Source organism: Chiloscyllium punctatum, chromosome 3 (genome assembly GCF_047496795.1).
Source record: "Chiloscyllium punctatum isolate Juve2018m chromosome 3, sChiPun1.3, whole genome shotgun sequence".
Classification (NCBI taxonomy): domain Eukaryota; kingdom Metazoa; phylum Chordata; class Chondrichthyes; order Orectolobiformes; family Hemiscylliidae; genus Chiloscyllium; species Chiloscyllium punctatum.
The window spans coordinates 17431635-17444220 of NC_092741.1; the positions used below are offsets into that span (position 1 = coordinate 17431635).

General features: G+C 40.6%; 1 protein-coding gene across 2 annotated transcripts in view; it reads right to left on the bottom strand.

The window, feature by feature from the left end:
- aida (axin interactor, dorsalization associated) overlaps positions 1-12586 on the bottom strand; it is a 103912-nt gene that overhangs the window by 28661 nt on the left and 62665 nt on the right. For both annotated transcript variants that reach the window (XM_072550720.1, XM_072550721.1), the window contains exons 4-6: positions 6081-6135; positions 4369-4432; positions 2463-2566 (exon numbers count right to left, since the gene is read on the bottom strand). In XM_072550720.1, coding sequence (XP_072406821.1) covers positions 2463-2566; positions 4369-4432; positions 6081-6135 — 223 coding nt within the window. The remainder of the gene's footprint in view (positions 1-2462; positions 2567-4368; positions 4433-6080; positions 6136-12586) is intronic.

Genomic DNA, 12586 nt, shown 5'->3' on the forward strand with positions numbered 1-12586 from the left:
CATTTCCATTCTAAATTGACCCCCTCTAATTCTCAGGCTGTGCCCATGTGTCCTAGCATCCCCCATATGGAAACAACTTCCCAGCATCCACCCTTTCTAAGCCATGCATTAAGTTTCTATTAGATCTCCCCTCAACCTTCTAAACTCTAATGAATACAATTCTAGGATTCTGAGCAGTTAGTCTTTTGGTAGGCCTACCATTGCAGGAATCATCCATGTGAATCTCCACTGGACACGCTCTAGTGCCAGTATGTCCTTCCTGAGGTGTGCAGCCCAAAATTGGACATGGTATTCTAAATGGGACCTAATTAGAACTTTATAAAGGCTCGGAAGCACACTGTTGCTTTTACATTTCAACCCTCGAGATAAATGACGTTTCCACACTAAGTAATCTAATCTAATGTAATTACAATCGCTTTCTTAATCATGTACTCAACCTGCAAGTTAACCTTTAGAGAATCCTGGACTCGCACTCCCAGATTCCTTTGTATTTATGAATTTTCTCACTGTTTAGAAAATAGTCCATGCCTGTATTCTTTTTCCAAAGTGCAAGACCTCGCATTTGCTCACATTGAATTTCATCAGCCATTTCCTGGACCATTCTCCTAAACTGTCTAAATCTTTCTGCAGCATCCCTAGCTCCTCAGTACTACCTGCACGAGCTCCCCTTACTAAATTCATGCTGACTTGTTCTAATACAACCCTGCACTTCCAAGAATTTATAAATCTCAACCTTAACGATGGATTCTAGAAGTTTACCAACAATCAAGATTAGGCTAAATGGCCTATACTTTTCCATCTTTTGTCTCGATCTTTTCTTAAAGAAGGGGGTTACAACAGCGATTTTTCCAATCATCTGGGACTTTCCCTGACTCCAGTGACTTTTGCAAGATCACAACCAAGATCACTATTTCCTCAGCCACCTCCCTCAGAACTCAGGGCCAGGAGATTTACTAATGTTTAGACCTTTTAGCTTATCTAGAACTTTCTCTTTTGCAATGGCTACCATACTCAACTCTTGCCCCGACTCTCCTTAATTGTTGGGATATTACTCATGTCTTTCACTGTGAAGACTGACTCAAAAGTACCTATTAAATTCTTCAGCTATTTCCTTATCTCCCAGCACTAGCCTTCTCCCTGCATCAATTTGGAGCGGCCCAATGTCTACTTTTGCCTCTCGTTTATTTCTTCTGTATTGAAAGAAAGTGTTACTATCATTTCTAATATTCCTGGCTGGTCTACCTTCATATTTGACCCTCTCCTTCCTTATTTCTGTCTTTGTTGTCCTCTGTTTTTGTAGTCTTCCCAATCTTCTGATTTCCCAGTGCTCTTGGCCACTTTACAGGTTCTCTCTTTCTCTTTGATACATTTCCTGACTCCCCTTGTTAGCCATGGCTGTCTAATCCTTGACCTTAAACCCTGCACACACACTAACCTGCTGCTCATCTTTCTCCTTGACTCCATACTCCCTGTCGCTTTCCCTTTCCCCTGACTCATAAGTTTAAAGTACTAGTGACCACTCTTTCTATCCTTTTCACTAGAATACTGGTTCCAGATCAGTTCAGGTGGAGACTGCCCCATTGGTACAGATGCCCTGGTTCCAAAACTGATGTCAATGTCCCATGAAACGGAATCCCACCTTCCCACACCAATCTCTTAGCCACGTGTTTACTTCCCTAATTTTCATATCCCTATGCCAGTTAGCACGTGGATAAATCAATCATGGCACATATTATCAGAGCAGGGAGATTATGTTGGAGCTGTACAGAACTTTGGTTATGCGTCATCCTGGTCAGCACACCATAGGAAGGATGTGATTGCACCAGATGGGGTGCAGAGGAGATTCACCAGGATGTTGCCTGGGATGGAGCATTTCACCAAGGAGAGAGGGTGGATAAGCTTTGGAGCAGAGAAGAATCTGATAAGGTGATGATGATAATAAGGGGCATGGGCAGGGTGAACAGAAAGCAGCTGTTCTCCTTAGGTGAAGAGATAACAACATGGAAGCATAATTTTGAAGTGAAAGGCAAAAGGTGATTTCAGGAATAACCTGCTCACAGAGAGCGCAAGCGAGAGGAGTACGTGTGTGTGCGCGTGCGTATTGGGGAGGGGTCCCAAATGCACTGTACTAATTGAAGGTAATTGAGGCAGGACATCACAACCTTTAAAGCGTAATTGGATGAGCAATTGAAATGTCATAACATTGAAGGCCTCGTATAGGACTGTGGGTCTAGTGCAGGTGGGAGTACATGTTTGGTAGTACAGATTGAAAGAATTGTACAGTGCAGAAGAAGCCTATCAATGAAATCTAATTCCATGTTTATACTTCTCATGCTACCCTCAAAACGACATTAACTTCAACATCAAGGTTAATGCATAGCAGTCTGACATATCCATTGCAGAATGCATTTCTTTTTATTTCATCTCAGTTGGGTAGAGGGAGCATCATCAGTAAAACAAACCTGGAACTCTGGTTGTGAAAAGATCAGGTGATCCAACTCCAGCTCCAGCCTCATCCTCTTCCTCAAACTCCAAGTTCTCCTCTTCTCCAGGTGCCAGGATTTTCCTGCCACAATAAGAACAAGACACTAATGCTTTCTACTCAAGTAGCACCTCTACAATGCAAAATAGACTCAAGTACCACAATGTGTTAAAATCAAATGTAAAATGCAGGACTGAGTACACATTAAGTTTCTTCTTGCTATGCACATACCTTGGTCAAGGCTAAAAGTTAAACTCCATAGTAATTAATAAACTGTAGAATAACACTGATCATTCAACCTTTAAAACTCTCTCCACCTGACACCAAGTCATGCTTGCCAATGGGAGGCACTTGCTACACTTGATTGTTCTGTGAGGTTCCATGTTTGAAATTGCTTCAAAACCTTGGATTAATCCAGTAAACAACACAGACCAGAGGGGGCAAGGCTCAACTGAGCTAACTAATCTACTCTCATAGCAATAATATTGTAGTTGATTTCAATGCCTTCAATTAAAAAGGTGGTTTGGGAGGGGTGGGGGCATGGTGTGGTTGTGGTGGTAGTGATGAAATCAGCTAGATCTCAACTCACTGACAAACACCAAGTTAAAAAGTGCACAAGAGCACTTATATTGGCAAAAATATCTGGCTTAGCTTTGATGCTGCACATTTTCCAACATTTACTGTGTGAACCCGGGTAGTATATCATGGCTGTTTAGATAAAGTCCAAAAAGGCATTAAACAACTATGGAATCATATTCCACAAAGTCTCTGCCTTCGCTGAGGAAGACAGGAGAGAAAAAATATCTTCAATGCAGAAGCTAATGGTAGGTAACATTAATGAAAAATAAACTTTATTTAAATGATGTGCAATGCTGGAATCTTAGAAAGAGTCTTTAGTTTCATCAACAGTGCAGAGCTTCATGCTGTTAAGTAGCTACAATTTTAAAAAAATGGATGATGTGAAGAAAAGATATTCTAAACTCCTATATGTAGGTCCAAGCCATCCAACTGGCAAGACTACCTAACTAGCAACTGTGAGAAGGCACAAGTCTCCTACAACCCTAACATTCTGACTATCCAATTGCTTAATGTATAACAGAATGCTGGAAAAACTCAGGTCTCATTGCATCTTCTTCACAAACAGAGGAGTAATACTGAACTGGAAACATTAACTGTTTTTCTCTCTCCATTGAAGCAGCCAGACCTGCTGAATTTCTCCAGCATTCTGTTTGTTCCAAATTTCCAGCATATGTATTATTAATCTATTTGGTTAATGGAAGCAGAGTCTAGTTCAATTCTATCGATTTCTGCTGCTCATAGATCAGGACAGCAGGGGTGGAAAGCTCTAACTCTAATGAAGGGCAAAGAGGCTACATGTAAAATTTACAATTCGCCTACTCATATATACAAGCGATCCTGAACTCAACTCCTTTCTCAATCCATTTACCCAACCACTGGGAAGCTAAATAGAAAGCAATTTGGGGACATCAGCAAGTGTTCAGCACTCTTTCTGATCTGGGGCTATTTGACTTCAAACAAACAAAAAATTGGGGACAGCAATTCAACAAAGTCAGTAGCCAAGTGCTTAGAGAAACCCACGTTCCTTATACCATACAATTACAATTCAGTCTAGCAGGAAACAAAATTTAGCACAATCTCACTTGTTCATGTAAATAGTATGGAAATCAGCCAGCAGAGAAAATGTATTTAAAAACCAGACAAAAGTCAAGCTTGAGCCCTGTTGCATGAAGCAGCACAAACAATTCCTGATATTCTGCAGGAAAATCACATTCCCAAAAAAAGAACAGATGCAAATTATCAAGTTGGATTATTTATTTTTAAACAAAAAAATTTGAATGGAAAAGTGTCCAAATTAAATCATTTACCTTATAGGGACAGGTTGAACGTCAAAAGGAAAATCTTTGTTATAAGAAAGAATGTTCTTTATAACTGTAAAGAAACAAAGGAAAAAACAAACCAAAGTCTACTATTAAAAGCAGCATTGTAAAGAATTACAGGGATTTAATTCATACCACCCACAATCACAGGTAATAGTGATACAGGTATTTAATTTGCAGTTTCTGCAATCATATTTAAGTTGACTAAGGGATTTAATGCCCAACTCTCAAAGCGTGAAGGAGCTGATATAAAAAGGTAAATGCCAATGGTTCGACCTGTACAATACAATTTTTGTTGCCCAGTGTTTATTTCATTAACCTTGATACTCCCATGCTTTTGCACACACAACAGGCTCATCTTTAAGGATAGGGTTGATCAGGACTGCTGACATAATTTGATTTATTTCATGCATAAAAATATAAAGCACATTTTTTCACTGAACATGAAACAGGTAAGACTGGGGACTTCACTCAGCAGTCAGTGGATCATTCGAAAACTAACTATAGGGCAGATACCACAAACTTGCTGACAGAAAATGAGTTTTTTGTTCCAGATGCTCAGGTTGGCATTTGGCAAAGCAGGCAATGCTGATTTGATAACTGGTTATAAAGTGATCTTATTGGCAATGAGGCATGAGAAGGAGAAACCAAGAATATTGAAGTATTTCAAAATAATCAGATCTTTAGAGGACGTATAATCACTGCATTGTTTCAAGTATATCCATGGTATCAGGCTCGATTCAATACTAGCACTTCTGTTTCAGAGAAGGTCAAGAATCCAAATCTCACTCAGTGTTAAGTTTCAATGCAGTACTGAGGGAATGCTGCAATGTTAGATAAGACTTTAAACCAAGTCGAGTCTCTCTTCTCAGGTACTGTTAAAGATCCATTCGTGTTTTTTCCTAACTGGATGGAGTGAATCACAGTCATGTCCAACCTTATGCTCATCTAGAATTCACTTACCCATATTTTCCAGTGAGATCACTGAATGTCAACCACTCCTCAGTTCTGAGCTGTTTATAGTTAAAATGTAGAGCCCATTATGCAATTGCACAGTGAGGAAATGTTACCAAGTTATACATTTTATTCTTGAAAGATGACTGAAGGTTTACCTGCACATTTATCCCAGCTGAATGGAATGGGAAAGATTCAGCTAGAACGCAATTTCAAGTTGAACCACACCCTCTGAATGAGGATATAAATTGAAAAAATGCGACTTCAGGACTGAGGGACAGATTGGTCTTGACTAAGAGCAGGAATTAAATAAAAAGGACAACTTAAAAAGTAAATTGATACTTGGAAAGGAAAACACTGTGTACAGGGTAGAGTCCACTGACTTCTATGAAAGGAATAATGAGACAGACCTAGTGTTATTTATCTGTACTTACTCCTGTGAACCATCAAAGAAAAGTCTAAACTGTCACATTAATATAGAAAAATATCCCAAAATATTTTAGAGCTATAATGAAAGTATCTCAAGCTCAACATCTATTGAAGAGAGCTGACTGAAAATTTCAATCTTGGCATATGGGAAGGAGATCCAGAGGGACGTACAGGAAGATTCCAGAATACCATCTTTTCTGTCATGACACAAATCTAAGTTAGCTACCGGTATCAGATATCCAGACAGAGTCTGGTTCCAACTTCGTTTCAGAACTACCACCTTTTTCACGAATACAGGTGGCACAAGAAATACTTACTTGGTTCTAACGTCTTTAGATCTTCCAATTTGAATTCTTCCCGAGTCTGTGCCGTCTGCATAAAATTTAAAAATGCAAAAGGAAATAATGTCCATGAGGATTATAAAGCATTCATTCAATTTATATTAGAGAAAGTAAATAAATGAAAAAAATTGCTTTGATATAAAATGGCTTTCAGAATCTAAATATGAAAGCACTTTGTAAGTTGATCATTTTGTAGTGACAAGTGGTAGACAAATTTTACAGAGCAAGAATCCAACAAACTGGATAATCTGTATTCAGTCATGTTATACTAGGGATAAATATTGGCCATGCACCAAGACAATTCCCTAGTTCTCTTCAAAATAATGCCATGAATCTTGTACATCACTTGAAAGCACTGTCTGACCATAAGTTTATGTTTTGTTTGAAAGACACCACTTCCAAACATGCAGGCCTCCTTCACGAGTGTACAAATGGGTAACATCAATAATTATTGATAACAAAAACCAAGGATTCTGATAATTCTGCAGCAAATTTACTCAAACCTGTTTAGCCAAATTAGGCTGATTTAGACCAGTCTTTCCTTTACTAAAATCTCAACATTAAGGTCATCTTTGCATGACAACGATAACTCCTTTACTATTAGTAAAGGCATGAAGGTGAGAGTATGCATGTAGAGAAATATACAAGATAGCACAAGAAAAATACACTTGAACAGGCAGAAAATGCACATCCAATCTTCTGGTCACTCTGCTCAAACCTAAACACTAAATATTAGCTGATTATAGTGGGAAATACTCAATTTGTCCATAAAAACAATAAGTGCACTCGAAATTACAACACTGAATACTGTTGCTTAGCACACTGACTCATTCAGAAGCTAAAACAACCCTGCAAGCATCATTAGATAATGATTCACTGAAATCTTCCTCCTGCTCCTCTGATCTACCTATGCTCCTGAATGCACTGACATCTTTCTGGTGATAGGATTCCATAGGTGTCACAGCCCTTCAGTACCTCACCAAAAGTATCATTGTTTACACAGATGCTGGACAGGAAATGACGACAGATGTACAAATCTGAAAATTAGACATTTAAACAAAGGTACTTTCCAACAGATTAACAGATAGCGGTCAGGACCCAGTCATTTCCTCAACTCTTCTGTTCTAGGATGCTGAAAAAATTGTAAAGATCCCATAATACTCTCAACTTTGAACACCAAAATCAGGTTCTCCCCTCAGCTCAAATATGTTCAGTTCTTTGTCTCTGGGGTTAAGATTTTCCTGGTCCATAAAGCTGATGTACACTGAATCATAAAATAAAAGTCAAAATTTGCATATATACATTCCTGGAAAAAAAAGTATTATTCACATGCATATACTGATCCATATGATCTAAATAATGAAATTGCAACCACAGTAAGTAACTAATACTTTTTGAAACAGTGGGGCAAATTGTTGGATGAGGAAAAAATCCATGTAGATTAGGTGGCAGACCAGTGACCTGCAAAGAATGGGAATTACCTATTGCTAGACCTGGGATGACTGGCAGTGCTATACTAATCCTTAGAAACTTGCAGTAGAATTTTTTTTGGGGGGGGGGGGGGGGGGGAGAAGGGGTGAGGTGGGGGCAAGTGGTTTAAACATATCAGCCATGAATCTTACTCCTTGTTATCTAGTGATCTCTGTCAGACAGTATGTGGGAAGAGGAGGACTGAGCTCAGTTTACTATATCTAGTCTTGTGTGTACAAAGATGGACTCATGATGTGACAAATCTATTTGCAGGACTGTACTTTTGCATGAGTCAATGCCTATTAAGCACTGCTTAAACCTACCATCTTTGACCATCTCTCCCAATATCCTCCAGAGGCTGAATGTCAAATTTTCAAGAATTTTGTAACATTCACAGATGGTCATCAAGCATCCATTGAATCCCATTTTCCAGCTGTACCCTTGTAGGTTCTGGCATTTCAATTCTCATCTAAATAAAACTTAAATGTTAAAAAAAAACACAACACTAGATTATAGTCCAACAGGTTTATTTGAAAGCACTAGGTTTCGGAGTGCCGCTCCTTCAGCAGGTGGTTGGACAATCCTTGGACAACGACCTAAAAGGAGCAGTGCTCCAAAAGCTAGTGCTTCCAAATAAACTTGTTAGACTACAATCTAGTGTTGAGTGATTTTTAAATTTTGTTCACCCCAGTCCAACACCGGCACCTCCAAGTCATAACTTTAATGCTCTAAGAGTTCCCATTTCTACCATCCTTTCAGGCAATGAGTTCCAGATAACCACTAAACAAAAGATAAAAAAACTACAGGTGCTGGAAATCAAAAGGAAAAGCAGAAATTGCTGGAGAAACTCAGGAGGTCTGGTAATAATGAGGACAGAAATACTTGGGTTCAGTAGCCCTTTAGCAGATAGCTATTGTGCTCTGTAAAAGATTTTCCTCAAATCCTCTCCAAATTTCCTGTCCCTTGCTAAAATTTATCCTTCTGTTTATTTACCTCTTGAAGCTAAAATATTTCTTCTGAAATACCCGAGCTTTGCCTCTCAACTTTGAACACCGAAATCAGGTTCTCCCCTCAGCTCAAAGATAACCTCAGCCTCTCTGGGGTGGCACGGTGGCTTAGTGGTTAGCACTGCTGCCTCATAGCGCCAGGGACCTGTGATCACTTCCAGCTTTGTATGGAGTTTGCAAGTATGGAAAATAAAGAACATGAAAGCATGGGAAGGGTTAAAGCATGAAGACCACTGGCAATCTGTGGCCTGTGGAATGCAAGATGGAATAGCCATAGTGGAATGCTCTTACACCAATGAGCAGAGAAAGGTTAAGACTGAAAGGTCACTATGGCGAGATGAGATAACACAAGTAATAAAGCAAGTTTCTCTCAAGTGTTATTATGACAGAATTGGAACAATAAATATTTGGGACAGGACATTAAAATATCTAATTAATAGTTAATAGAGTCTGCTTGAGACAGAAGTCTATTGTAATAGATGGAATAGCTAAATATCTATCATGACAGGTTAGTCTGGAATGGAAAGATCACTGTAGCAGAGTTAGCAATAAATATCTAACCATGACAGAATAACATTAAGTAGAACATACAACTAAAGAGACAATGGGAACGAACATCACTGGTTTATTGTGTAGCTAGAATGAGGTACTTTAATTAACATAGTTGGACATGCTGATAAGCTAACAGAAACATGATATAAAAATCCACGGACCCGGAGATTTGTGGGCATTCAAGAATCTGCTTTCTCAGGTGTCACGGTTTTCTGTTTGCAAATAAAAGACCGTTCTCTATATTTTCTCCACAGCACAAGTACTCCTCATAGCTAATATTGCCCTACTGTTTAAAAAGGCTAACAGGGACAATCCAAGAAATTAGAGGTGTGAGCGTCACATCAGTTGTAGGGAAATTATTGGAAAAGATTCTCAAGGACAAGATCTAAGCATTTACAAGCAAATGAACTTATCGGCAATAAACAGTGTTGTTTTGTGCAGGGGAGATCATGCCTCACTAACTTTAGTTTTTTTGAGGTGATGAAGATGCCTGATGAGGGAAAAGCAGTTGATTTTGTCTACGTGGACTTCAAGAAAGCCTTTGACAAGATTCCTCATAGCTGACTGGTAACAAAAGGTGAAGTCACATGGTATCAGGAGTGAGCTGGTAAGATGGATATATTACTGGCTTAGTCATTGGAGACAGAGGGTAGCAGTGGAAGGATGCTTTTCAGAATGGAGGGTTGTGACTACTGGTGTCCACAGGGAGCAGTGCTGGGACCTTGGCTGTTTGTGATCTGCATAAATGATTTGGAGGAAAACATAACTGGTCTAATTAGTAAGCTTGTGAATGATACAAAGATTGGTGAAATCGTGGACAGTGAGGAGGAGTGCCAGAAGATACAACAGCATATACATCAGTTGGAGGCATGGGCAGAAAAATGGCAGGAGGAGTTTAAATCAGGACCAATGTGAGGTAATGCATTTTGAAAAGTTAAGTACAGGTGGAAATTATACAGTCCTGATGAAGTGTTGTGCCCGAAACATCGACTCTCTCGATCCTCAGATACTGCCTGACCTGTGTATTTTCTAGCACCACAATTTATCAACTCTGATCTCCAGCATCTGCTTACTATCCTTCCTATCCCCTGGAAATTAAATGGCTGGTAGAGCCCTTAGGAATATTGGTAAGTAGAGAGATGGATGTGCGGGTCCACAAATCATTGAAGGGGGCAACGCAGTTAAGGTAACGTAGTAAAAAAGCTATTGGCATGTTTGCCTTCATTGGAAGGGGCTTTGAGTATAAAGCTAGATAAGGTATGCTAGCGAGGTAAAAACAATGACTGCAGATGCTGAAAACCAAATCCTGGATTAGTGGTGCTGGAAGAGCACAGCAGTTCAGGCAGCATCCAACGAGCAGGTATGCTAGCGCTTTAGAGAACATTTGAGATGTACAGTACATCTCTTTGGTCCAACTCGCCCATTATGACCAGATAGCCTAACCTAATCTAGTTCCATTTGCCATCATTTGTCCTGTATCTTTCTAAACCCTTCTTATTCATAAACCCATCCATATGCCTTTTAAATACTGCAATTCTACCAGTCTCCACCATTTCCTCTAGCAGCTCATTCTGTACACATACCACTGTCTGCATGAAAACGTGGCCCGAGGTCCCTTTTATATCTTTCCCCTCTCACCCTAAACCTATGCCCTCCAGTTCTGGGCTCCCCCATCCCAGGCAAGAGACTTTGTCTATTTATCCTATCCACGCCCCTCAGCCCTATAAGGTCACCCCTCATCCTCTGACGCTCCAGGGAAAACAGCCCTAGCCTATTCAGCCTCAGCCTATAGCTCAAATCTTCCAACCCTGGCAACAGCCTTGTAAATCTTTTCTGAACCCTTTCAAGATGCACAACATCTTTCTGATAGGAAGGAGACTCTGTAGATTGTCCAACCAGAGGGGAGGCCATATTGGATTTGGTACTCGGTAACGAACCGGGACAAGTGGTGGGCTTGTTAGTGGGTGAACATTTTGGTGATGGCGACCACAATTCTGTGACTTTCACCTTGGTTATGGAGAGAGATAGGTGCGCACAACAAGGAAGTTTCTACAATTGGGGGAAGGGAAATTACGATGCTGTAAGACAGGATTTGAGGAGCATACGTTGGGAGCATAGGCTGTCAGGGAAGGATGTGGTGGAAATGTGGGACTTTTTCAAGGAGCAGATACGACGTGTCCTTGATATGTATGTACCGATCAGGCAGGAAAGAAATGGTCGTGTGAGGGAGCCTTGGTTGACGAGGGAGGTTGAATGTCTAGTAAAGAGGAAGAAGGAGGCTTACATAAGGTTGAGGAAACAAGGTTCAGACAGAGCAGTGGAGGGATACAGGATAGCCAGAAGGGACCTGAAGAAAGGGATTAGGAGAGCTAAGAGAGGGCATGAAAAATCCCTGGCGGATAGGATCAAGGATAACCCCAAGGCATTCTATGCGTATGTGAGAAACCTGAGAATGACGAGAACGAGGGTAGGTCCGATCAAGGACAGTGGTGGGAGACTGTGTATTGAGTCGGAAGAGATAGGAGAGGTCTTGAACAAGTACTTCTCTTCAGTATTTACGAACGAGAGGGACTGTATTGTTGAAGAGGAGAGTGTGAAACGGACTGATAAGCTAGAAGAGATATCTGTTAGGAAGGAAGATGTGTTGGACATTTTGAACAACTTGAGGATAGACAAGTCCCCCGGGCCTGACGGGATATATCCTAGGATTATGTGGGAAGCAAGAGAGGAAATTGCAGTACCGTTGGCAATGATCTTCTCGTCTTCACTGGCAACGGGGGTGGTACCAGGGGACTGGAGAGTAGCAAATGTTGTGCCCCTGTTCAAAAAAGGGAATAGGGATAACCCCGGGAATTACAGGCCAGTTAGTCTTACTTCTGTGGTAGGCAAAGTAATGGAAAGGGTACTGAGGGATAGGATTTACGAGTATCTGGAACGGCACTGCTTGATTAGGGACAGCCAGCACGGATTTGTGAAGGGTAGGTCTTGCCTTACAAGTCTTATTGAATTCTTCGAGGAGGTGACCAAGCATGTGGATGAGGGTAGAGCAGTGGATGTAGTGTACATGGATTTTAGTAAGGCATTTGATAAGGTTCCCCATGGTAGGCTTATGCGGAAAGTCAGGAGGCATGGGATAGAGGGAAATTTGGCCAATTGGATAAAAAACTGGCTAACCGGTCGAAGGCAGAGAGTGGTAGTAGATGGTAAATTTTCAGCATGGAGTCCAGTTACAAGTGGAGTTCCGCAGGGATCAGTTCTGGGTCCTCTGCTGTTTGTAATTTTTATTAATGACTTAGATGAGGGAGTCGAAGGGTGGGTCAGTAAATTTGCAGATGATACAAAGATAGGTGGAGTTGTGGACAGTGAGGAGGGCTGTTGTCGGCTGCAGAGGGACTTAGATAAGATGCAGAGCTGGGCTGAGGAGTGGCAGATGGAGTTCAACCCTGCCAAGTG